The sequence below is a fragment of the Amblyomma mixtum genome, chromosome 9, assembly GCF_055824585.1.
Source record: "Amblyomma mixtum isolate Tamu chromosome 9, ASM5582458v1, whole genome shotgun sequence".
Taxonomy (NCBI): domain Eukaryota; kingdom Metazoa; phylum Arthropoda; class Arachnida; order Ixodida; family Ixodidae; genus Amblyomma; species Amblyomma mixtum.
Window position 1 is genome coordinate 60,237,319 of NC_143020.1, and position 25,308 is coordinate 60,262,626.

The 25,308-nt window shown below is 49.4% G+C and overlaps 2 protein-coding genes and 1 pseudogene across 3 annotated transcripts; 1 reads left to right on the forward strand and 2 right to left on the reverse strand.

The window, feature by feature from the left end:
- The first annotated feature begins 3,139 nt into the window (after positions 1 to 3,139).
- LOC149329221 (uncharacterized) lies at positions 3,140 to 7,601 on the forward strand. Of its 2 annotated transcripts, XM_089560154.1 has the most exons (12): positions 3,141 to 4,222; positions 4,719 to 4,833; positions 4,891 to 5,059; positions 5,120 to 5,492; positions 5,723 to 5,896; positions 6,016 to 6,091; positions 6,161 to 6,271; positions 6,359 to 6,607; positions 6,666 to 6,837; positions 6,971 to 7,119; positions 7,200 to 7,397; positions 7,473 to 7,601. In XM_089560154.1, the coding sequence occupies exons 1-11, from the start codon at positions 3,917 to 3,919 to the stop codon at positions 7,379 to 7,381; spliced, it is 2,076 nt and encodes a 691-aa protein (XP_089416280.1). In that variant the 5' UTR covers positions 3,141 to 3,916; the 3' UTR covers positions 7,382 to 7,397; positions 7,473 to 7,601. The 2 variants fall into 2 exon arrangements, with proteins under 2 accessions (XP_089416279.1, XP_089416280.1); XM_089560153.1 differs by having other exon boundaries at positions 3,140 to 4,222; positions 6,016 to 6,271.
- A 2,702-nt stretch (positions 7,602 to 10,303) lies between these two features.
- LOC149329222 (uncharacterized) lies at positions 10,304 to 17,444 on the reverse strand. The gene is made up of 3 exons (XM_089560155.1): positions 16,924 to 17,444; positions 16,649 to 16,861; positions 10,304 to 15,510 (listed from the first exon to the last, which is right to left on the reverse strand). Exons 1-3 carry the CDS (start codon positions 17,124 to 17,126, stop codon positions 15,354 to 15,356), a joined length of 573 nt encoding a protein of 190 aa, XP_089416281.1. The 5' UTR covers positions 17,127 to 17,444; the 3' UTR covers positions 10,304 to 15,353.
- A 6,043-nt stretch (positions 17,445 to 23,487) lies between these two features.
- On the reverse strand, positions 23,488 to 24,992 carry LOC149329223 (serine/threonine-protein phosphatase PP1-beta catalytic subunit pseudogene; annotated as a pseudogene).
- Between the last annotated feature and the right edge of the window lie 316 nt (positions 24,993 to 25,308).

A 25,308-nucleotide genomic window follows, 5' to 3' on the forward strand; every position in this document is an offset into this window, starting at 1 on the left:
CTTCCGTGCGAGTGATAGCTAGTGCAATGGCGGCTTCCTCTGTAGCCTCAGGGGACATGTCTGGAGGGAGAGGTAGTATGAGGAGGGCGGATAAAGAGGAGTCCACCACAGCTGCTGTCGCTTCATCACCCGAGCAGGCAGCGTCCACCCATACGGCGTCCTGCTCGGGGCCGTACGCTCGATGGAGTGCCTTCGCACGGGCTCTGCGGCGCTGCTCATGGTGGGACGGGTGCATATTCCTCGGGAGCGGCCTAATGAGAAGCTCCTGGTGAAGGGGTCGTGGGATGGCGAGGACGGTTGGGTCGTTGGCCGGTATTCTGATGCCGAGGGAGTCCAGGATATACCGACCTGTGGAAGTTTGTGTGAGCCTGATGTATTGGACCTGTCCGTGGGCCTCCACCAGTTCCCCGATCGTGTTGTGGTGGCCCAGGCCTAGTAATCTTTCTGTGGGTGTGTTGAGGGGAAGATGAAGTGCTACTTTGAATGTCTTGCGAATCAAATGATCCAAAGCGTTTATGTCATGTTTGGATAGTTGTAAGTATGGGGTAGTGTACAGCACACGGCTCAGGACAAAGGCGTGAATGAGTGCATGCGCTCCTTCGTGAATCCCCGATCAGAGGCCACCTGAGCCCGGTTTAAAGAACCTCGGGCTAAAAGGTTGGCGGCCTCGTTTCCGGGATTCCCGAAGTGCGCGGGCACCCATATCAGTATATTCCATGCGGATTGTGATTCCCATGGAGTGGGGCTCATGTTGAGTGACAACCTAGGCAATGACCCGTAATTCTGCCATCGCTGCGGAGGGATTGCCGTGAGAATGTTTAACGATTGCGTTGCCATATGGATCTACATTTGCTTTTGTTACTGCTTTCCCGCTTTTCTAACTTGCTTCGGCGCAGTAGGAAGTGAGTGAGTGAAAAACATTTATTGCTCCAAAAATCAGATTTTAGCGGTGGGCCGATGTCTTCATGTCTTTGGCCTCTTCACAAGGTCGGCGCCCCTATTCCAGGGCACCGCTGAGTCTAGCTGCTTCGCAGGCGTGCTGCATCAGTGCCCTTTGGGCCGTGAGCTCGCTGCTGGTCAGCAGGCCCTCCCATTGTTCCGCACGGGTCATTTAGCTTGTGAAATGCTCTGTTACGTTCGCATTTACATGTGATGTGATATCCAAGGAAGCAGGAGATGTACCTACACAATTAGCCTACTCAAAAAGTCAACAGAACAAATAAGCCGCATGATAAAGAGGGTATCACAGAACAGAAGCGGGATGAAAGAAAGCGACACGATCAAGCTCGTCAGAAGCCTGATAGTCAGCAGAGTCACGTACTCGTTGCCATACGACCGCATGACCAAGAAAGACAAAGAACAGACGTAGGCGCTGCTAAGAATGGCGTACAAGACGGCATTCCACCTGCCAAGAAACACACCAAATGAAAAGCTGCTACAAATGGGCCTAAACAACACATTCGAAGAACTAACGGAAGCCCAGCTAAGTGCGCAAATAGCCAGGCTCCAGCAGACAGCCACCGGTCGCAAGCTCCTAAAGAGATTAGGGCACAATGTAGAAGGGATCGTAGATAGAACAGCTAGCATTCCAGACGAGGTCCGCCAGACACTGGACATCAGCCCTCTGCCGAGAAACATGGATCCCAACCTCCATGCCGCAAGAAGGCAGGCCAGGGCAGACCATGTGAAGCGCAACCTAGCCACAATGGAAAACACAGTATACACAGACGCGGCCCTCTATCCATGGGACCACAGGACCAGAAAGTTCCGAGTCGCGGCCGCAGTGGTAGACCACATGGGGGAACCAATTAGTGAATCAGTTGGCAATTATCTGCGGCTGTGTGTTCTCCATCGTTCAGCGTCTTTGCCCTGATGGCTTTGGGCTTAACGCTGCGCTATGGCAGCGCGTCCCATGGTGGAGTGTCAGGAGATTGTGGGAGGCGGGGGGGGGGGGGGGGGTAGATGTATTGTGGCTCAGTAGCTCCAGTATGTCACGAGATTGGTACTGGTTCGAAGTCGTCAGCCGGTGAAATTCCGCTTCCTGGTGCGTAGAAATTCGTTCCCTAAGGCCGTGCCTACGACAGATATATTAGCTGCCCACCTGAGCACCCCGAGAGTGATACGGGTGACGTTCCTCAGGAGATTGTTGAGCTGGCGCGTTTGGCGTTCAATGAGGCGCTGGTACGGCAGTCCACACATAATTCTGGTATAGTATACCAGAGCTTCTGCGATCCTGCTCAGTTCCGATTCCCTTACTCCGTTCCTGTGACAAACTCTCGTGAGGATATGTGCAATTTGTCTGATCTCTTGAAGCTTTCTTTTCATCGAAAAGTCTGATCTACCGTATTGTTGCCAGTAGAACCCTAAGATTCATGTATGTTGTTTGTAAGGAATGGGCTACCCGCTTACGTGCAGTTGGGTTAGGTTTTGCTGATCTTCTGCTGTCAGTGTCGTGATCTGCAGCACTACACTGTAAACAAAAATATACCCAAAAGGGGGTAAAAAGGGCGGCGGCCACCCTTTTTACTCCATTTGTAAAAACATTCACTCCATGAGTTAGGAGCAAAAAGGTGGACTGTCCTCCATTTTACTCCCATGAGGGAATAAGGGAGTAAAAATGAGGATTTACCAGGATTTACTCCAGTCTAGAAATGGAGTTAATTCTGCCAAATACTCCACCAGTGCCGAAATGGAGTAAAAAAACACCATTTTGTGAATCCGCCCCGCCACCTAGCGTCTCGTCTGCTTCTGGTCAGTCGTCTGATAACGGCGGTGAGTGAAGATCGCATGGTTACCATCGTTGCCGCATCTCTGCTGACTTCTGCTCCTTCACGGGCGCCAGCCGCGGTACAAGATATCGGCTTGTCGCCATTTTCCGCTACATTCCGGTACATAATTGAATTGCTCCTGTGAAGCCTCGAGTGCACTAAGCGTACCTAACTTTCCTTGGTTTGTGTCGCCACCCCGTTACAGCCCCCGCTTAGGCCTAATTTTCACAGGTTTTTTTCAGTGTGGTCCTCGCAGTGTGTTGCAGCAGATTGTGTGTTGCATGAACAGGGAACTGTGATAGAACATAGTGTCAACGCTGAGCTCTTGATTGAGCTCATGAGGCCACATTTTTCCTCAGCCATGTTTAAAATCCAAGCCTTAAAGGTGCACTGAAGAGGATTCTGAACATGTCTTTTTGCCGCGGGAACTTGATGTACACGTTCCCAGCATTCTTAGGAGCTGCGACTTATTGCCCTGTGTGGCCGATTTCCTCAATTAAATCTAATTAACGTCCGGCTCCCGCCTTTTTTTTTTGAATTCGGCCTCATACGATGGGCGGAGTCTACAAACGCGTCGAGTGCCTTTCAGTCAGCTCTGTGGAGGCTTTGCTTTGGCTTTATTTTGTTTTTTAAGTTTCCGTGAATAAGTAGTTGCATTCGTAGATAATATAGCCGCAAAATAAGCCAACAGAAATAAAATTACGCGCGGACTATTTGCTTTCGCCAATGACTTGACTGAAGTGAAATGAAAACCGCGAAAATAATCGAACTAATTTCTATTACTCTTTCTGGACACGCAGGATACAATAATTTGATAAATCCGCGACATAGTTGTGGTTCATAGAGCGTATCACTAAAAAAAAAACAAGCCCGAAGCAGCCGGACTATGTTTTCTCCTCGTCTGCTGCCATAGGAGTGATGCGCCCTACCGCGGTGGCTTCGGCCTGCTCCGAGGAAGCGCTCGCCTCGCTTCTTTTACTTGTCGGTTGTTGGTGCACGCGGTCCTTACTCCCAGAAGGTCCTGTGTGCCCCACTTCCTACTTTTGCTATCCTGCGACATCCTTGGATCTACACTTTTTCGTGTGATCTGTGGGACGCCATCGCGTTTTGTTGCGAGTGTTGTTCGGTTCGCGAGTGATATTTTCGCGATGCCGGACGTTTGTGCGGTGAGGTTGTGCCCTCATCGGACTAAGAAAAATTGGCACAAGGGCCTACGTTTGTTCGCCTTGCCGAAGGACGAACCGCGACGTAGTGCATGGCTACGTTGCGCGGGGCTCGATAACACCGAGACGCTACCAAAGTGTGTCCGCTTCTGCTCTGAACACTTCGAGATAAGCGCTTTCCATCGGCCCGACGTGAGTCACTCTCGCCTGCGTTGGAACGCTATGCCCACGCTTCGACTTCCCGTCGTCGATGGAACCGAGCAACAAGCCCCGAAGCGCCAAAGAGTACTGGTAAGTATTTCTATGAATTAATTTTCTTAGCATGGCTCGACAGTGTCGTTCTGTAGGATCGCCGACTCGAACATGCGTCAGGCTGAAGATATAGTTCTAAAAGTTACGTGGCTGTATCATGACGCGAATGGTCATCATTTGCAGAAGCGAAAGAAGTAACAGTGTTCCGTGCTTCGCGTTCGTAAGTGTGGGGTCGGCTAAATAAGCTTAGAAACTTTGATATACAGCTTGTTCGGCAATTTTACGCGCGCCGTACAATGCTTCCGCCGGCTAAAACGGTGCATTGTTCGCGCTCAAATTTCGCGCAGACATGGCGTTTGGTTGTAAATGCTGTGATTCACGATGCCGTGCACCCGATAGAAACTAATCAAGTTCCCAAATCGGTGTATTTATAGTGAAGGCATGGAATGTAGAGCAATCCTGAAATGCTATGTTGCACCACCTCCAGCTTTGTAAACCGAAGTGACTGATCGGCCTTTGTACAACCATCTTTCAGAGCAAGGATCTTCAACCAGATCCCTCTGAGGCAAGGCTTTCAACAGCTGCAGCCAGCAGTGGTCCGTACCAGGACAATGGTTCTGTCGAACACAGCACTAGATCTGAAGCTGTCTGTAAGTCCTTATTGCATTTCGTCCATTCTGTGTGGATGAATATTTGTTTCCCTACAGTGACGCCAGCTGCGACTTCTCCTGGCCGTGTCACAGAGGAGCCCTTGCTGCTTCCACCCTTCGTCCCGGCCACATGCAGCAGTGATCCACTTGACTGCACATCTCCACAGGGTGACAGGCTAGACTCTGACTCCAGCTACTCTCCAACCTACCATGACGATACCGAAAGGTGGGCTCTTCACAGCTGCATGGGTTTTGGGCCTAACAGTTGGCACTATTCTCATTCCAGTGAGTCATCCGCAGAGAGTACACCGGCCCCCCCAGAAGAAGAACGGCAGTTCTTGGTCTTTGAGAGCTGTCTGAGGGAGCTGTTCCAGACATGCCCAGAGTGCTCGAGGCCTTGTGAAACCACCATTACCACCAAAGGCAGCCTCATCAATGTCATCAGCATCTGTCCTCTGGAGCATGTCCGGACGTGGAACAGCCAGCCTGTCATCAATGGAAGGGCAGCAGGAAACCTTCTGCTGTCCAGCCACCTCCTCTTTTCAGGAGCAAATGTAGCTTCCACACTGAGGATGCTGCGCCACATGAATGTGCAGGTCCCAAGTGACCGGACCTTCTACAACTATCAGGATGCCCTCCTTTTTCCTGCGATAGAAAAGGTGACCAACAAACCATACTGATATATTTACCCCAGCTTGACCAGATGTTTTCAAAAAAGTTCAATTCTCGTTAGCCAGAAGGCAGAAATGAAGTTCAGATTAAACGAACACACTTCTCCTGACATCACTTTTTTGTTGTTTTGTAGTAACTACCGCTGCAGTAGTGCACAATCAAACTAAGTTGTAATTTTACACTGGGCTAGTCAAGAAATGGAATAACATTTGAACAGATCTGGCTACAAGAACAAGCTGAACTCATGGACCAGTTGAACAACCAAGAGGTTGATGTCACCGGTGATGGACGATTTGACTCCCCTGGGTTTTCTGCCAAGTTCCTGACATACACCACGCATGTTGAGCAGATCAACAGAATTCTTCACTCGGTCCAGGTCCAGCTGGGGGAGGTCAGTAGACACGTCTGTGGAAAGTTGTTGCAGTAATTCAGTGATAAATATTTATGTAAGCCGTTGGTATGTAGAGTGGAAATACAGGAATGTAATGTTTGAAACCCGTCTTCATGCAGTCGGAGCAGGCAATGGCCAGCGTGAACATGGAGAAGGAAGGCCTAATCAAGCAGCTGGAATTCTTCAAGGAGAAATGTATGGCATGCCACAAAGGTTTATATGGTAGACAATTTATCGTTATCCCACCGACAATGCATAACACAGGTATCAAGATCCGGTCTCTCACAACTGACCGTCACCCTGCCATACGAAAGCACATGCAGACCCGTGAACCCAAGATCAAGCACTACTTTGACATTTGGCACATCTCAAAAGGTAAGAAAGTTGAGAGCATGATTGAAAAGATGCTTGCTTGCACAGAATGTGCTGCAGGCTTCCCTGATATGCCTTTTTAAAATTAAGGTGTCAAGAAAAAGCTAGCTGCGGCAAGCAAGCGGGCTGGATGCAAGGAGCTGGACCTCTGGATTCAGTCAACTACCAACCACATGTACTGGGCAGCCCGCGCTGGAGGGGGCAATGCAGAGCTGGTCGTCGACGTCTGGCGGAGTATGAAAAATCACGTCATCAACCAGCACTCTGGACATGGTGGACTGTACCCAAGGTGTCTCCACAGCGACATGCCAGAGGAGACAAGAGTTTGGATGGACCCTAGTGAGTTGTTTTTGCCCTTGTCTAAAGAACTTGTTTTAAAGCATACCTTTTCCTCAAGAGTCCCAGGCATACGAGCAATTCAAGCACATCACTGAGGACAAGCGTCTCCTCAAGGATATCACACAGATGTCCCCCCATGGCCAAACGTTTGCTCTGGAGGCATTCCACAGCATCTTGATTGACTTCGCGCCAAAGTCTATGGCATTTTCTCCAGCAGGGATGCTCGCAAGGTAATATTATATTGTAGTTCTGTCCTCTGTCTAGAGGCAGTTGGTTTATTCCAAGAGTCAGCACGTAACCACATCCACGTACTCCAGATCATTAGGCAGCATTGCCATCCGATGCGATATCCTCAACTTACAGGACGCAGCTTGCCATCCTCCACTTCAATGAAAATGCAGACCGGTCCCAGGCGAAGACAAAGGAAGGCAATTCACGCTGGATGATGAAGACTACCAAGGCGCGAAAAGGCCATCACACAGTGTGCCCCATCAAAACAGCTACCACTTACAGTAAGTATTATGCTTCATCCCAAATGAGTGACTTGAGGGGAGCCTTTTGGAATGAAGTAATGTGAAGATTTCATTTCCAGAGTATGTCGGAAAGCTTGTAAAAGAAGTTATCAGCAGCAGCGAGCTTTGGCAATCTCTCTCTGATGCATCAGAGGCCAACACAAGTACTTTCCCAGCACCAATGACCTCGGCCTTCACAAGGCCTTCTCTTCAGGACCTTGTGGAAGCAAGGAGGTCCCGCTTCAGCCTGGGTCCCCAGTGAGGCTAGACCAAACAAGGTGAGGGCGACAACATCCAGCGTGTTTGAAAGTCTGAACTGACCAAGATGTGTGTTCCCCCTTCTGCTGCACCAGAGGCCGACATAGCATCTTCGTGGCAGGGCTCGGAATCCTACTTTGCAAGTGTAATGAGGACCAATGGCTGCCAATGACATCACTCACACTGTGTCCCATGCAAACACTTCCAAGTTTCAGTGAGTAACATGTGTAACTTCTGCATGAATGACATTCGGGGCGTATTTTCGAACAATATCATGCTCCAATTTCCCTTCCAGAGCGCACCTGAAAGTTTGAGAAGGAAGTTATGAGCAGCGCCAAGAGTCAGCGATCCTTCTCTGATGCATCAGAAGCCAGCATAAGTGCTTTCCCAGCACCAACGATCGGCTTTCGCCAAGGTGAGGGCGACAACATCCAGCGTGTTTGAAACTCTGAACTGTCAGACGAGCTGCAAGATGTGTGTTCCCCCTTCTGCTGCACCAGAGGCCGACATAGCATCTTCGTGGCAGGGCTCGGAATCCTACTTTGCAAGTGTAATGAGGACCAATGGCTGCCAATGACATCACTCACACTGTGTCCCATGCAAACACTTCCAAGTTTCAGTGAGTAACATGTGTAACTTCTGCATGAATGACATTCGGGGCGTATTTTCGAACAATATCATGCTCCAATTTCCCTTCCAGAGCGCACCTGAAAGTTTGAGAAGGAAGTTATGAGCAGCGCCAAGAGTCAGCGATCCTTCTCTGATGCATCAGAAGCCAGCATAAGTGCTTTCCCAGCACCAACGATCGGCTTCCGCCAAGGTGAGGGCGACAACATCCAGCGTGTTTGAAACTCTGAACTGTCAGACGAGCTGCAAGATGCGTGTTCCCCCTTCTGCTGCACCAGAGGCCGACATGAACGTCTTGTCAGCACATACTTTTACAAGTTTCTTGCATGCAGGTCCAACCAGCTACAGATTCCCAGGTTCCTGTCTACCCGGCCCCAGATTGTATGGACATGCCAAGACACGTATCCTTTGTTGAATGGTCACCTTGGCAACCAACATCTTTTGCAGAAAAATGACTGGTTCAGCCAGATCACACAGATTTTTCTCTCGGCAGAACCTGCCTGCTAGAGAGCGCGTATCCCAGTTGGCGGATAGGGATGCTCTTATCACAGTCTGGCCGTTCTCCTCTGCAATTTGTGCAGTCACTTGCAAGACACTTTTAGCAGGAATAAACTTTGATTCAGTGCACCTGCAGTTACATTCCCCTTGACTGGCAGAGGAGCAATTGAGGCAAGTGTGATAAGAGTGGTGCTTGCACCCGCGGACCAAAAGGCATTCAGATTTGAGCAGGATCCCGGCCACCTACCAAGTGCCGGAAGGATTCTACAGATACATCTAAGCAAGTCAATAAACTATTTTACAACTGCTATTCTGAGTGGCTTTGTGCATCTTTTCGTACTTTACCGCATGGCTGAAATACAGAGCTATACATTATGCTGCAAAAGAGCAATGGAGCCACCTAACTTACTGATTTTGAAACGCTGCTAGGCAAATACATTTCCTGCGATTCAGTTGTGTATGGCAGTTTGATGAGCTGCAGAACAAAATTTTGTGAAGATGTGGAAGGTTCACACCTTGTTGGTTCATGTATCAGCAGGTTAGTTGAAGTCTGAAAGTTTTGGTCCACCACCACAGTTCTGTAAGCCTTTTAAACCAACTCTTATAGAGCAGTTGAATTACAAATAAGTCTTTGCTACACGGAGACTGAATAAGCTTAGTACATTCCAAAAAAAAGTGGTCTGGATGAATTACAATGTGCAAAAGCTCTGATGCACTGCAAGCAAAAATGTGGTATGAGGTGATCCAGTTCTTTATCCTGCCAGTGGAAAGCTGAAATCCCATGTTCGGGTGCGTAGGATGCCTACCTTTGGACGATTTACAAGGACTGTGGGTCGGCACACTCACTCGTGAGTGCACTCTTATCACCTCACTCGCGTCTGTGAGCATGAGTGGTCATGATTGGAGGCAAATGCCGCGTGACAGTGAAGTTTGTTGCATGTGCTTATTTTTTTTCTGTTGATAGCTGAGGGAATTAGATATTCACTGCCGAAGGCGCTCGAGGTAGCATAAGGCACCATACCGGTGTCTATTTACAAATGACGCAGAGGATTACGCTGGCGCGAGAATGGAAATATTTCGTTGTTGTTCACCTTACTAGTTCACCGTTGGCATGGGCGCAGGCTCGCGGGTGCAGTGAACCGATACGAGTTGTGTCCGATCCTTTTATCGAATTTCGCATTACCACAGCTAGAAAGGCAGATGTCTGTTGACATGCCTCCTACACGGCTCGAGCTCTGTACACAGAGTTCCAATGCTTGCTGCTGAAACCACGACTGTCAACTTCTCAGCAATAACTAGCGTAAGGTGGGATCTCGAGTACTGCAGTGGACGCTTCGTTTTTTTTTTTCTATGGCCGGCCGTGTGCACTGTAGAGCTCTGCTCGGGCCATAATTTTTTTTATTGGGCCAGACCCATGCAATGAGCCTGATCTACTTGGCCTAGCTCTTCAACCACACAAGCGAAGCTTGTTCGGTTGAGTGAGTGGTCATGAGTTTGGGTGACGGGTTGTGAATGTGAGTGAACATTAGTGCGAGTGTGTGAGAGGACGTGAATGAGTGCTTGTGAATGCGAGTGGACATGAGTGTAAGTGAGTGCAAGTGGCCATGAGTGTGAGTGTAGTTGAGCAACCTCTCATGGTGCTGAGGTATGACAAGGACGAGCTTGTCCTTGCCTGTCAGGCAGAGACTTTGTCTATACTACTACACAGACACTGAATAAACTAAGCACATTCCCAAAAATGGTCTGCATGCAATCTGTAAATGCTGTGACGCATTGGAAGCAAAAATGAGGTGCGAAATGGTTCACTATTTTTCAATATATTTCAATGGTTCAATATATTTACAAATAGGGAAGAACAGCTGCGAGCGGCACCGAGAACACAGTCCGAACTTCGTTGTCTTCTACTCTTCCCACGCTCTTGGTCGTCGTCTACCCACTTCAGGACCCCCGGCTGCTGAAACGCCGTCTCGGCGTTAGGGCGGCGACGTGTGAGCGTCGTGATAAGGTTTAAGGCGACAGACGTGGACGATGTCGGTGGTGGCGCCAGAGGACGATGGCAAGGTTTCAAGGGGAGCAATTTCATAGTTCACGTCGGTAACACGGCACACGACACGGTAAGGGCCACGGTAGTGCGAAAGGAGCTTCTCGGAGAGACCGACGCTGCGAGAGGGCGTCCAGAGAAGGACGAGTGATCCTGGGGTAAATTCGACGGCCTGGTGATGGCGGTCGTAGGCTGACTTCTGGGAAACTTGAGAGGCTTGGAGCCTACTACGTGCTATTTGGCGCGCCAGCGTGGCCTGGGAGATGGCGTCCCGAGCGTAAGCAGTGGTGGGGGCTGAAGAAGGCGGCATGAGTGTGTCCAAAGGCAAGGTGGGATGCCTACCAAACAAAAGGTAGAAAGGAGAATAGCCTGTTCTGTCATGAAGGGAAGAGTTATATGCAAATGTCACATAAGGCAAGGCTGCGTCCCAATCTCGGTGGTCTGGCGATATGTACATGGCTAACATGTCGGTGAGCGTGCGGTTGAACCTTTCCGTAAGCCCATTGGTAAGCTGTCGCGAGCTGGTGCTGCGTGTCACACGAACGAAGAATGTCGTGAACTACTCTGGATAGAAAATGACCGCGGTCGGTGAGCAGTTGACGAGGGGCGCCGTGGTGAAGGGTGACGTCTTGCAGAAGAAAATCGGTGACATCGGTAGCGCAGCTGGACGGCAAAGCACGCGTGATGGCGTACCGAGTCGTATAATCAGTTGCGACAGCGATCCACTTGTTGCCGGAGAGGGACGTGTTGGAAAAGGGCCAAGAAGGTCGAGGCCAACACGGTGAAAAGGTTCCGGAGGTATGTCGATGGGTTGCAGAAGACCGGCAGGCAAAGTGGAGGGCCTTTTCCGACGTTGACACAGGTCGCAAGTGGCCACGTAACGCTTGACGGAACGATAGAGAGCAGGCCAAAAGAAGCGATGCCGCACCCGAGCGTACGTGTGGGACACGCCAAGGTGACCGGCTGTCGGCAGATCGTGCAGTTCTTCCAGGACAGAAGAGCGTAGACGTTGGGGTATCACGAGCAGGAGCGGAGGGCCATCGGAGCGTAGGTTTCGGCGATACAAAATGCCGTTCTGGAGCACATAAAGGTTCAGAGACGGAGATCGGTTTGCAGAACGGATGCCATCAAAGATAGGTCGTAAAGATGAGTCGTGGCGCTGTTCGTTGGCAATATCGGCAAGATCAGAGATAGCTAAGAGGCAGGGCAGGGTCTCTGCGTCCTCTAGGTCAGGTGGTTCCACAGGGTATCGATAAACATTCAGCGTCCTGGTGATGGCGCCCTGACTTGTACACGACGGAGTATGAGTATTCTTGGAGGCGCAATGCCCAGCGACCAAGGCGACCGGTGGGATTTTTTAGTGAAGACAGCCAACAGAGAGCATGGCGATCAGTGACAACAGCGAATGAAGGGCCGAACAGGTAGGGTCTGAATTTAGCTACTGCCCAGACAAGGGCAAGACACTCACGCTCAGTAATGGTGTAATTTTGCTCTGCGGCTGAAAGTAGGCGGCTGGCATAAGCGATGACTCGATCTTGACCCTGTTGACGTTGGGCTAGGACGGCGCCGATGCCATATCCGGAGGCGTCGGTGCGAACCTATGTGGGAGACGACGGGTCAAAATGTGCTAAGATGGGCGGAGTGGTCAGCAAATGGACGAGGGATGAAAATGAGTTCTCTTGAGCAGGGCCCCAGGTAAAGGGGGTGTCGTTCTTCAGAAGATCGGTGAGGGGACGAGCGATGCCGGCGAAATCTTTGATAAAATGGTGAAAATACGAGCACAAGCCGACAAAGCTGCGCACATCTTTCGACGACCTTGGAAGAGGAAAGTCCTTCACAGCTTGAATTTTGATGGGATCTGGGCGTACACCAGAAGCGTCAACGAGGTGTCCGAGAATAGTGAGTTGGCGACAACCGAACTTCCATTTCGATGAGTTCAGCTGAAGTCTGGCGTTACGAAACACTGTCAGAATATTGGAGAGGCGCTCGAGGTGCGTGGAAAAAGTAGGCGAGAAAACCACAACATCGTCTAGGTAACAGAGGCAGGTGGACCATTTAAAGCCATGAAGAAGGGAGTCCATCATTCGTTCGAAGGTAGCCGGGGCGTTACAGAGGCCGAGCGGCATGACTTTAAACTGGTATAAGCCATCAGGCATCACGAAGGCGGTCTTCTCGCGGTCCTTTTCATCAACGGCAATTTGCCAGTACCCCGATCGAAGATCAATTGAAGAGAAATATTTGGCGCCGTGGAGGCAATCTAAGGCATCATCGATCCTTGGGAGTGGATATACGTCTTTTTTTGTGATGCGGTTGAGGTGCCGATAATCAACGCAGAAGCGCCAGCTGCCGTCCTTTTTCACCAGGACGACTGGTGAAGCCCAAGGACTTGACGAGGGCTCGATGATGTCTTTTGCGAGCATCTTGTCCACCTCTTGATTTATGACGGTGCGTTCGGCGCTGGACACTCGGTACGTACGTCTGCGGAGAGGAGCGGAATCACCGGTGTTTATGTGATGCGTCACCACAGAGGTCCGAGCCAAAACACGGCTATCAAAGTCGAAGATGTCGCGGAAAGATGATAAGAGGCACCTAATATCGCGAGCTTGCATCAGCGGTAGGTCAGAAGCGATCATGTCAGGGTAGTCGTCCGTTGGGTTCACTGTTGATGGGGCTGCAGGCAACCGGCATTGCTGAGTGGAAGGTAAGCAGCTGTCCACCACTGATATCACACATTCGGCAGCAGGGCACAGCGTGGCGAGTGAGATGCCTTGCGGGAGCGGTTGGATGGATGAACCAAAGTTCAGGACAGGAAGGTACGCGCGGTTGGCCGACAATGTAAATACAATGTGTGGAAGCGCAATGCTGCGCGTCAGGGCGACGTCAAGTTCCGCAGTGACTACGTAGTGACCATCAGGTACAGGGGAACAGATGAGAAAGAAATGTAAGTTGCGGCTTGAGGCGGTAGACGAACAAAGTTGACAGCACAAAGACTGTATAACTGGGGACGGCGACTCAGCAGAAAGAGGAAGGTCAAGCTGAACAACATTAGTGGCGCAGTCAATGAGGGCTGAATGCTCAGACAGGAAGTCGAGGCCAAGAATGACTTCATGAGGGCACTGGTCTAGAACAGAGAACAGAATGGATGTATGGCGGCCGGATATGGTCACACGGGCTGTGCATAGTCCAACAACATGAGGCGTTCCGCCGTCGGCAACGCGGAGAACGGCTTTGGGTGCAGGGGTCAGTACTTTTCGGAGGCGGCGTCGTAGGGCTGAACTCATGACGGATACGTGCGCGCCTGTATCGATCAGGGCTCTCACAGGCACTCCATCGACATGAATGGCGAGCAAATTATGGTGTGCACGAAGGGCTAATCGAGGATTTTGGGACTGGGGCTGTACTGCAGCATAACCTCCAGACACTGCAGCGTCTAGTTTTCCGCTTGCGAGCGTCCGTAGGGGCCAGGAGAGGAGCGACGGCATTGGGGCGAACGAGACTGTCGACGCAGGGGGGACGGGGAGCGGCTGGAGCGGGGAATCTGGCCGTCGACTGTAGCACCGTGCTGGGCTTGAGGGGGCGTGTAGTGGCTGGGCTGTTCGTCGTCGCGATGGGAGCTGAGAGGACGGTATGTGCTGCGACGGGACCAATAATTTCGACAGTGGCGGGAGATGTGGCCAATGCGGTGGCAATGGAAACAAATGGGCCTGTCGTCGGTTGTCCGCCAGTCGTTAGGGTTTCGGCGACGTGGAGTGAAGTACGAAGGTCGTCCAGGAGCAATCGCAGTGATTTCGGGTGGTGGTGAAGACCGTACAGGGCTGACGGGCTGGAAACCAAGGTTTGCAAACTCTTGGCGGACGACAGCTTGTACCAGAGAGATGGTAGGCAAGCGGTTGTCGCCATCATGTAGATGCAGGGGGGCAGGGGACATAGCTTCGAGCTCGCGTCGGATGATGCGGGTCACATTTTCTGGGGGCGCTGAAGTTTCCCTGTGTCGCAGGTCTTCACATGAAGAAGTCGCAGCCGTGTTGGGGAGGCGTGTGTACGGCTGGCTAATACGCCTGCTTTTGGCTTCCTCGAAGCGTCGACATTCCTTAATAATTCCGTCGACTGTAGTGCAGTTCTTGTATACGAGCAAGTTGAAGGCATCGTCGGCGATTCCCTTCAACACGTGGCCGACTTTGTCAGACTCGGGCATGTTGGCGTCAACTTTGTGACAGAGGGCCAGCACATCTTGAATGTACGACACATAGGACTCCGTAGATGTTTGAGCTCGGGAGGCGAGGTCCTTCTTAGCAGCAAGTGTTCGGCCGAGCGGCGGTCCAAACAATTCGCGGAGTTTCTCTTTGCACACGTCCCAGCTGGTTAGATGGTCTTCGTGGGTCTCATACCAGACCCGGGCAGTGTCTTTTAGGTAGAATATTACATTTGCGAGCATAAGGGTCGGATCCCAGCGGTTGTAGGTACTCACTCGCTCGTACATGTTGATCCAGTCGTCGACGTCAGTGTTGTCGGTACCAGAAAATGTCCCAGGGTCACAAGGGGGAGAAAGAACGAGTGATGTCATGGCCGGGGCTGAGGTTTGCTGGGAGGCGTCTTGGGTCATGATGAGGGAAGGCAACTGGCGGCCGCTGCGGAGCTCCGTCGTTGGTAGACGTAGGGGAAAGCCGCACCTCCACCAAATATGTTGCGGGAAAGAATATATTTACAAATAGGAAAGAACAGCTGCTAGCGGCACCGAGAACACAGTCCGAACTTCGTTGTCGTCTTCTACTCTTCCCACGCTCTTGGTCGTCGTCGTCGTCTACCCGCTTTAAGGAGTTGCAAGCTGAAAACCTACATGGTTTTCACCAGGATATTTTGCCCTTATTGCCTTCACCATGCAGGCGGGCAGGGGCCTTCTGTTGTGGCGCCCAAGCCGCCCCCACAGCCAGAGCACACACTGCCTGTAGGCAGCAAACCGGTAGTGCCTGAAACAATGCCAATGATTAGATGTAGCAAGCAGTACACAGGATGAAGTTGATCAGATGCGCATCCAAGTCGGGAGGGGACAGAATGTTCTGACCCCTAGCCGCCTCCTAATTTTTTTAATTCAGCCAGAAGAGTGCCTGTTCTGCATATTTACTCATTTGAACCAAAAACAATCATTCCTGTAACTACACTAAACAATGGTGACTTGAGTAAGCATGCACACCAAGGTTGAGGCCCAATGTTCACTCTTTTCTAGATGTCTCAAGCTGACCTCCCTTGTTGTTGCTAGTGGCTCTTTATTGATAATAAAAAAAATAACAATGGAAGCTAACGATGTTGCTAGCCGCGGCATCTGCCATCCAAACCTGAGCTGCGGCTAGCGAGAATAAAAGGACAGGGAGAGGGAAAGAAAGGGGGGAGCGATAGTAAGAAAGGATAGGTGTTGGGCGGCAATATACACTATGTACAATTCCATATATGGGAACCAAGTTCTACAACTCTGCTAAATGCTCCAAAAGCACACTTTTCATCACACTTACTAGTATTTATGTTATCACTGCAACTAAGGAAATTTATATATATAGGTGCCAGAAGCCCACTTCTGATAGGACAATCTCCTTTGAAATTTCGAATTGGCTCAGCAGTTGCTGCCAACTGCAATAAAGATAAATTTAAACCAGCCAAAATCCCGACGTACCTGAACCCGGACATGTATTAGACTAGCAGTCAATAAGGTCTGCCTTATTTTCAGCCGTTCCTGAAACTGTAAATAAGGTTCCTTTTTCTGAAAATGACAGCATGTAAGGTAAAAAAAGGTTCCATGCTTCTTATGCTATATAGCTCGTAATCTAATTCCTGAAAGGAGAATGAGTCTGTCTCCTGCACAGTAATGGGCTTTGTCAGTGCAAACTATCCTGATCCCATTTGTTTGCGCAGTGGACAGCTGCAGTCTTTTGCAGTGGTTATGGCCATAGCACACCGTGATTCCGCACTGTATACGAAGTTTTAGGCATTCTCTGTCGTTTTTTTTAAATAGAACAGCACCGCATGCGTATGCGCTTTAGATCGCACTGTGGTCAATAAACGTAGCACCGGTAGCGTTATTACGCAATCCGTGAAGCTTGCAGTTGTACTTACTCGTTCGCGGTGTCGCCCATGCCTGGCTGCCGGTAATGCCGCATGTTTAAATATGCAAGCTGCAGCACACCCTCGTCCAGGCAAAGATACCCGAACTCGGGGTGCGCTGTGATGCAGTTGTGTCCCGGCTGCTTTTTAACGGCGGCCGGGCATTCCCGGCAGCAGACGTTCTCGATGGCTGTCGGCATGGCAGCGCAGCCGTCGCACTGGCACCTTCGCAGAAAACGGATGTCAGCGATGCGTGCCACGAGCATAATAGAGTTCATATCACTCACCAGTCCACGTTTCCCACTCGTTGCCAGCCGTCCTCGGAGCCATCGGCGTCCGAGTCTTCGTCCGTGGTACGGCCGGACGGATGGCCACTAATGCTATCTTCGGCCGTATCGCGCAAAGGCGTACTATCGTAAGAGATGGTGCCTAAATCTGCCGTCCGCCGAAGAATCTCTCTTTCAAGCTCTGTGAGATCGTCGATGTCCATCTCATCGGCTTACAAAAACACAAATGGCTGAACGTAGTTCGGCCAACAACGTGCGCATTTTCAAAAAGTCACTCCGCGTATTACTACGTATTACTCCGCCGATGACGGAGCGGCAAGCCTCCACGGAACTGGCTGAAAGGCACTCGACGCGTTGGTAGACTCCTCCCATCGTATGAGGCCGAATTCAAAAAAAAAAGGCGGGAGCCGGACGTTAATTAGATTTAATTGAGGAAATCGGCCACACAGGGCAATAAGTCGCAGCTCCTAAGAATGCTGGGAACGTGTACATCAAGTTCCCGCGGCAAAAAGACATGTTCAGAATCCTCTTCAGTGCACCTTTAATGAAGTGAATATGAAAGCAAACACTGCCATTCCAAACTACCATCAGGTGTATTTTCATCTTTTCTGCTCTGGTTTTGGGTCAAATATAGTGTGGTGCATGACCGTGAAAACTACCCAGCGTCTCCTTGTCAGTTTTGAACTACTGATTATAAGGTTACATCCCTTTATCTACGAATATGGCCAACGTAACGAGCTCGTACAGCAAAAGGAGACGACAAGCAGACGACTCCTGCCGCTTACGCCGCCGCTGGGCTAGCAGACGGCGGAAAGAATGCGTGACGCGGGGACTAGGGCAGCGCAGTTTCCGAAGTTGGGTTGCCGGCGGCCCGCAGAGCTGCTGCCCGTTTCCGCCGCTGTCACTGCTGTAAGAGTGAACCTGAATGAGGATAAATCAACATGACGCCATTTTTGGGCTCCATCTCTGTGGGTAGTAAAAAATTTACTCCCTTTTCACTCCAAAATAACTCCCTTTATACTCCAAAATAACTCCCTTGTATAAGGGAGTAAATAAAAAACACCATACATATGGAGTAAAAAAACTCCTTTTGGGTGTGCGTTAGAGGACAAGCCATTTACTCCCTTTTGGGTGTTTTTTTCCTAACAGTACATATTTGCTCTTGCCAGGTGAGCACTCAAGCGCCACAGTGCTAAGAAACTCTGTGACGATGTTTATGCTGCCTGCTAACCTCCCTCTCGCCCAGATACTCTCTCGGGCTCCAGAGCTTAATGTCACTAGTGTAAATAATGTAGCTGAGCCCGGCGATTGTATTCAGTCTCGACCGGAGACCTTTTAGCGCAACAAAAAAAAAGCGTGGGAATAAGTATGGCTCCCTGGGGAGTTGATTAATGATTTTTGTTTATTTCTTTCCAATACATGGAAAAAAGCGAAGGGGAAGCTAAAGGGTACTTTCATATGGGTTTCAGGGAGGGTTTCATGTACTTTCTGTACAACGGCGCCAGTTTTAATTTTGTGAAATTCCTCTGCCTGACAAGGCCCTCCCTCCACATACAGTTTCGACAGCATTACAGAAAAAATTTTAGAAAAACACATACACACATTTATAGTTGCACTCTACACATTTCTATGACATGCAGGATCCAGTGCATAAAATTATACATCAATATTTACAAATAATTTTTTGCCGTAGATGTGTCAACAAGAAGTTACTCTTTTGTGCGGAAGTTTCGTATAAATTGATGAGCTACACATGGGGAGTCCCATTTTGCAATCGGTGAGGAAGCTACGAATATCAATAGACGCAGGCAAACAAGTCGATGCGCTATTCCTTGACTTTTCTAAAGCATTTGACCGGGTCCCCCATTACAGACTTTTGCTCAAACTAACCCACTTGAACATTCATTCCGATGTTATTGCCTGGGTTAAAGCTTTTCTTGCATGCCGATCTCAGTTCATTTCTGTCAATAATCATCTTTCGTCCTCCTCACCCGTTTCGTCAGGTGTTCCCCAGGGTAGCGTTTTGGGTCCTTTACTTTTTCTAATCTTCATAAATGACTTACCCGCCTGCGTATCATCCAAAATCAGATTATTCGCTGATGATTGTGTTATATACCGTAGCATTTCTAACGACTCTGACCGCCAATCTTTGCAAACTGATTTAGATTCCATTAGTAAGTGGTGTTCTTCTTGGTTAATGACCCTTAATTCCTGCCGCCGCGGTGGCTCAGTGGCTATGGTGCTCGGCTGCTGACCCGAAAGACGCGGGTTCGATCCCGGCCGCGGCGGCTGGAATTTCTTTGGAGGAGAAATTCTAGAGGCCCGTGTACTGTGCGATGTCAGTGCACGTTAAAGAACCCCAGGTGGTCGAAATTTCCGGAGCCCTTCACTATGGCGTCTCTCATAGCCTCAGTCGCTTTGGGACGTTAAACCTCATAAACCAAACCAAACCTAAACCAAACCTTAATTCCTCTAAAACTAAACTTGTCTCTTTCACTCGCAAGTCTTGTCGCATCCCAACATCTTACACTCTCCTTAATAACCCGGTTGAACTTTCTACTTCCTACAAGTATTTGGGATTACACCTTCAGTCTAATTTAACATGGAATTACCATCTTAGCCATATTCTTGCAGCTGCTAACCGCTCTCTGGGTCTTATAAAACGTAACCTTAAACAAGCGCCTTTCCACCTGAAAAAACTAGCATATGTTACCTTAATACGGCCTAAAATCGAATATGCGTCGGCCATCTGGGACCCGGATCAAGCATACCTTATTGATGACTTGGAATCTTTGCAAAACCGTGCCGTTAGATTCATCTTTTCTGATTATTCTCGTCATACTAGCGTCACCGCACTAAAGGCTCGCGCCGAACTTGATACGTTATCACATCGCCGCAAACTATCACGCTTGACCCTTTTCCATAAACTTTACTATCATGTTCTGCTCCATGACGATTTTTTCAATCACCTGAATCTTTTTTTCCACGTCGCGACCACCCGCTGAAAGTTAAACGCATATCATGCCACACTTCTTCGTTTGCTAACTCTTTCATACCACGTACTATAGTCGACTGGAATAATCTTCCATCACACATCGCTTCTGAACGGGATCTTAATAAGTTTCAGGACCTTCTTGCCCAAATGTCTGTTTAGCTTCACTAATTGATTGTACCACATGCTGCATTCAGGTTTTTTGTTATTTTGTTTTGTTCCTGCGGTTGTTATGCCTCTAAAACACTATCTGTTCTTTTTTTTGTGTAAATTACAATGTATACTACAGGTTTTTGTTTATTTCTTTTGTTTTCTACATGTGCTTTCTGTTCTTATGTATAGCACATTGGCGCTTGCTCAATATTATTTTGTGTTGTGTGTCATTGCTCCCCCCTATGTAATACCCTCGATTGAGGGCCTTTAGGGGTTTATTGAATAAATAAAATAAATAAATACGCGCGATGCGTTGGGCAGGGTGGGTTTCATGTACTTTCTGTACAAGGGTGCCTTGTTTAATTTTGCGAAATTCTTTACGTACATACTGCCCCCGCCAAAAGTATACAACCAAAAGGATTTGCTTGCGGTGCCTACACGTGCCTCGCTATGCATCCTCAGCGTGCGAAATCTATGAAAGAGGAATGGCCTCGCGTCCTCAGTCCTCCCAAACTCTTATCTAGTGGGTATGGTAGGGAGCCTCGCTAACAGCTAAGAAGCGAACCCCTTGGGCTGCATACTTTTTACGAGGGCTGTACGTAAAGCCCCACAAGGGTGTGGGACTGAGTCTAAGCGCGTCTTGGGATCAAGCGGACGTCGTTCACGATAAGGAGCGCTGCATCTTGTGTACATATGCATCTACAGAACACAATCAGCGCAGAAAAAAAAATGTACATGACACTTCAGCCCTGCCTTAATGATATGATGCGATAGCGTAGTGGTTTAGGCTATATATTCTGAGCACTTTTACACCTTTGAACGCTTTTCCATTTTTTCAACTGTTTGGTTGGTTTGGTTTATGGGGTTTAACGTCCCAAAGCGACTAAGGCTATGAGAGAAGCCGTAGTGAAGGGCTCCAGAAATATCGACCACCTGGGGTTCTGTTTCAACTGATAACTTCATCCATTACACACTCTATAACTTTTCCGCTTATTACATCATCAAGGATTGGCTTTTCGTTCTGAGCATTTTGACACCTTTGAACCCCCTTTTTACAATTTTTTATTTCTTTAATAAATCGATCAATTACAATGACTTCATTAACTCGTCGCCGCTTAAACACCCAAAAGGCCTTGGTACAACAGACACGGGCGGCGTTGCTTACCAATGGGGCTCTGGAATAGGGGCTCCACCTAATATTGTGAGAGGAAAGGCCCAATAGGGCCCTGCCCAAATCACCTCTCTGTCGCAATAGACGATAAACGTTTTTTACCACCACCTATCGCACACCAATCAATCATCAATCACTACAACCACAAATTACCATCATACAATTTTTTTTACGCAGCACCCGATTATTACGCGTCCGGTGCTCTACCAACTGAGCTATGGCGGCGGCTGTCAAATCTCCTTTCGGGGATATTTATGGTTACAAGTGACCTAACCTTGAGAGTGTTCATCAGCGTACCCATTTGGTAGAGCACCGGACGCGTAATTCGGAAGTCGTAGGTTGTGTTGCCACCGATGGCATGTGGTTGTTTTTTCTTAGGATTTTCTAATCAGTTACCTTTGGGTGATAACATATTCAGTAATATTCTAAATTGATCAACACGACAAAATAAATAAATTAATTAAAATATCCCCTGTGTCCCTTGGTTTCTGTGGCTGTTGGTTTCTCTCATATTTATAACGAACCCCTCATTCCCCTTCCCTTGCTTGCTTATATATATATATATATATATATATATCTCGAAGACGACGACGAAGCGGCGCTGAACTCTCGCGGCGCGGCGCGTCGGCCCTCAGCGTCAACGGCCTGAAATTGTGCATGTAGTGCGCTTAAAGCTGTACTTTTCGCGTGACTGAGCGCTGTGTTCACGCTGTGTTTCTTACCTTTTTCTCCTTGCCCCACGTGTGACCTTGACTCTCGCCGCATCTCATCTAGCGCACATTGTATAGTTCACCTCACCCCTATTCTTCTTGTTTTTGCTCCTCCTCCTCTCACTGTACATACCCCATTCCACATCGAGACGATGTTTGCTTTCGCGGGGGGGAATAATGCCACGCGCCTAACGCGCCGCGCGGCCTCCGCGCTGAATCGAAGACGACGACGAAGCGGCGCTGAACTCTCGCGGCGCGCTTGTTCTGTTTGGTGTCGTGGAAGCTGGCTCTATAATTAAAAGAAGGCTCCCAGTCTTGGGTTCTTCCCGACGCCTACCTTCAGGGCTCCTTTGGTCGTGACAATATATATTGGCGCGTGCTCGTGGGAGCACGCCGACGATGAAGACGAAGTGTGCGTGTGCCGGTGGACAAAGACGAAGTGTGTGTGTGTGGTTCGGACAGCCATCTTGTAGCGCAGATTTCACATAAAGAGACAATCAGATACACCATGGTCAGAGGACCAAAGTTTGCCAGGAAGTTCTCTGCGATTCCCTCGTCAATCGTGCCTCAAATACGTTCCCAGGTGGGGCTTGCAGCAAAGAGCGCACCCACGTACGCATCTTGCAAGCAGTGCATGCATGCAACTCTGCTTTGGCAAGTCGTCATGAATCATGGCCACCTTTCAACAACCACACTACACTCTGGAGACGCCACCTGAGCATTACATAACAGGTGCCACACTATTCCACACAACAGTTTTTCTTCAATCCATTGCCGCATGTGTGGATGACACAGGGTGAACGCAAAAGAAGGCATGGTGCAACGATGGCATTGTGAGCTCCTATGTGGAAGATGTGTGTCTCAAATAATACACTCACGAAAAAGTCACCACGAACACTCACCTGCTTACATGGAAGGGACAAAAACAAAGGGATGGAGGCAATCAACCGGGACGGTATGAAACTTTCCTTCCCCCCAACAAAGTTAATGCTTCAGGAAGAAGAAAATAACAGCAATAGTAAAAAAGCAGAGTGTTGACAGTACAAGCCCAGAGGGGGAGAAATGACAAGGTAGCCTCTGGCTACAAGCCTCATTTCATCAACACCACACAAAACAGAGGGGTAAGAAAATTTACACCCTTGCCACCCAGCCTAAGCTGTAAACACCACAGCAAACTCAAAAAAAAGAAGGGTGGGGGTACAACAGTCCAGCAGTTTGCCAGACCACTAATGCTATTAGATGCATCGCGCAACCCACTCCACATTTCATTTTTGAAGCAAATATTCCACAATTTCCCCCACTGTCTGAAACAATAGCAGTGCATGCAAATGTTTCAGAGCAAAAAAAGTCGACACAAACTTGAGCTTTGCGTACCGAGAGGTCCGATTGTGCCGCTCGACACATTGGGGATCCCAAGCTTTACAAACACTGGCACTCCCCATCGCAAGTTCATCACACACAAAAACAGCGACCTCCCATGCCCCTAGGGGATTACAGGGCCAGAAGCATGCATCCAACAGCCCAAACTTACCCCTCTTTAAAACAGCGTCAGCGAGGGGGGCACAAGCTCCTACCCTGTTCACAGCATTCACTTATTCCTCAGCTTTCTGGCCCCCACACAGAGCAGATACCAAACAGAGGCACAGAAGGGGAGGAAAATTAAAACAAAAAAAAAATATGGGGACAACATGAGCAACAGAGAGAAGATGAAAGATGAGAAAGTTTTACACGAGAACCAACACTCAATGAGACAGGGATTATAACCTTTCAGACGACGCAACAGCACAAAGAGCTGGGAGGGTGGTACACGCAAAAAAAAACTAACAGCAGATGGGGGGACTGAGCCAAAACAATGTGGGGCCAAAGAAGAGGGCTACGAAGACGGTGGCCCAGAAGAGCCAGGGCTGAGCCAGCGTGGCGGCGGTGGCGACGACAATGGTTTGGAAACCGAGGGGATCCGGGGAAGAGGCAAGCATGTAAGTTCTTGTCTGTCGGCGGTGGTGGCGTCGTGCTGGGTGGAAACACTCCGTGTGGTTTTCTTCGTTCCCCCCTCGTTCCTGTCCTCCTTACGGCCCCAGAAATACGACATTCACTTCTTCATGACGGGACCCCGGGGCGGTGTGACGGGCCGGCCGGAGTTCAGACCACCGTACTGGTACTTTGCCTTCTTTTCTGAGGGCTTCAGAATCTGGAAACTGCACATGAGCGTCTCGTCGACGGACATCATGCCGCCCGCATTGTCGAATTCACCGCAGTAGCTGGGCGCCGAGAAGAGGGTCACCAGTTGGCGCTTGGCAAAGAACTCATACCCGTCCTCAACCACCTGGTTTGATCTGCATATTAAGTCCAGGTCGTGCCTGTTGAGGAACTTGGAGACCACATCGGCCCCAAAGGTGAAGGAGACGCCACGGTCATTCTCGCCCCAGCCCTGGACATCCTTATCTGGATCCGACCAGAGCAGGTCGCACAGGAGGCCCGTGTCAGGGACGTCTGTCGGCCGCATGATGCGCCTGATCTGTTCCATGGACTGGAGGTCGGGAGAAAGCCCACCGTGACAGCAGAAGATCTTCTCGTCGATGATGGCGGCAATAGGCAGGCAGTTGAAGCAGTCGGTGAACGTCTTCCAGAGCTTGATGTTGTAGCGCCGCTTGCACTCGTCGTAGAAGCCGTAGATGCGGTTGATGGAGGCGCACTCGTGGTTGCCCCGCAGCAGGAAGAAGTTCTCGGGATACTTGATCTTGTAGGCGAGCAGCAGGCAGATGGTCTCCAGCGACTGCTTGCCGCGGTCCACATAGTCGCCCAGGAACAGGTAGTTGGCCTCGGGGGGGAAGCCACCGAACTCAAAGAGCCGCAGCAAGTCCGTGTACTGGCCGTGGATATCGCCAATGGATATCGCCAGGTAAAACACTCTCCCCAGCAATCTCCGTGCTCGCACGTATGGCCTACATCGAATCGACGAAGACCCTATAGACGGAGGGGTTACGAGTCCTGTATACTGGTGATTATCTGGAGGGTAATATTTCAACATAACATTTTCAGTTTGCTCACTTTTTGAACACCCCTTGTACGCGACTTGTACAGGACCGGCACAGATCACAGTTTCAGCGAAGTTCAGCGCACAGCAGAGAACTCACAAGATGGCTGTCCGAACCACACACACACTTCGTCTTTGTCCACCGGCACACGCACACATCGTCTTCATCGTCGGCGTGCTCCCATGAGCACGCGCCAATATATATATATATATATATATATATATATATATATATATATATATATATATATATATATATATATATATATATATATATATATATATATATATATATATATATATATATATATATATATAGAGAGAG

Coding starts and splice junctions, on each gene's coding strand:
- LOC149329221 (XM_089560153.1), top strand. CDS start 3,917: ATGCCGGACGTTTGTGCGGTGAGGTTGTGCCCTCATCGGACTAAGAAA. Junction 5,493..5,722: donor TTTTTCCTGCGATAGAAAAG/GTGACCAACAAA, acceptor ACATTTGAACAG/ATCTGGCTACAAGAACAAGC. Junction 6,838..6,970: donor CCAGCAGGGATGCTCGCAAG/GTAATATTATAT, acceptor CTCAACTTACAG/GACGCAGCTTGCCATCCTCC.
- LOC149329222 (XM_089560155.1), bottom strand. CDS start 17,126: ATGGACATCGACGATCTCACAGAGCTTGAAAGAGAGATTCTTCGGCGG. Junction 16,862..16,923: donor CGAGTGGGAAACGTGGACTG/GTGAGTGATATG, acceptor TTTTCTGCGAAG/GTGCCAGTGCGACGGCTGCG. Junction 15,511..16,648: donor ATGGGCGACACCGCGAACGA/GTAAGTACAACT, acceptor GCATTGTTTCAG/GCACTACCGGTTTGCTGCCT.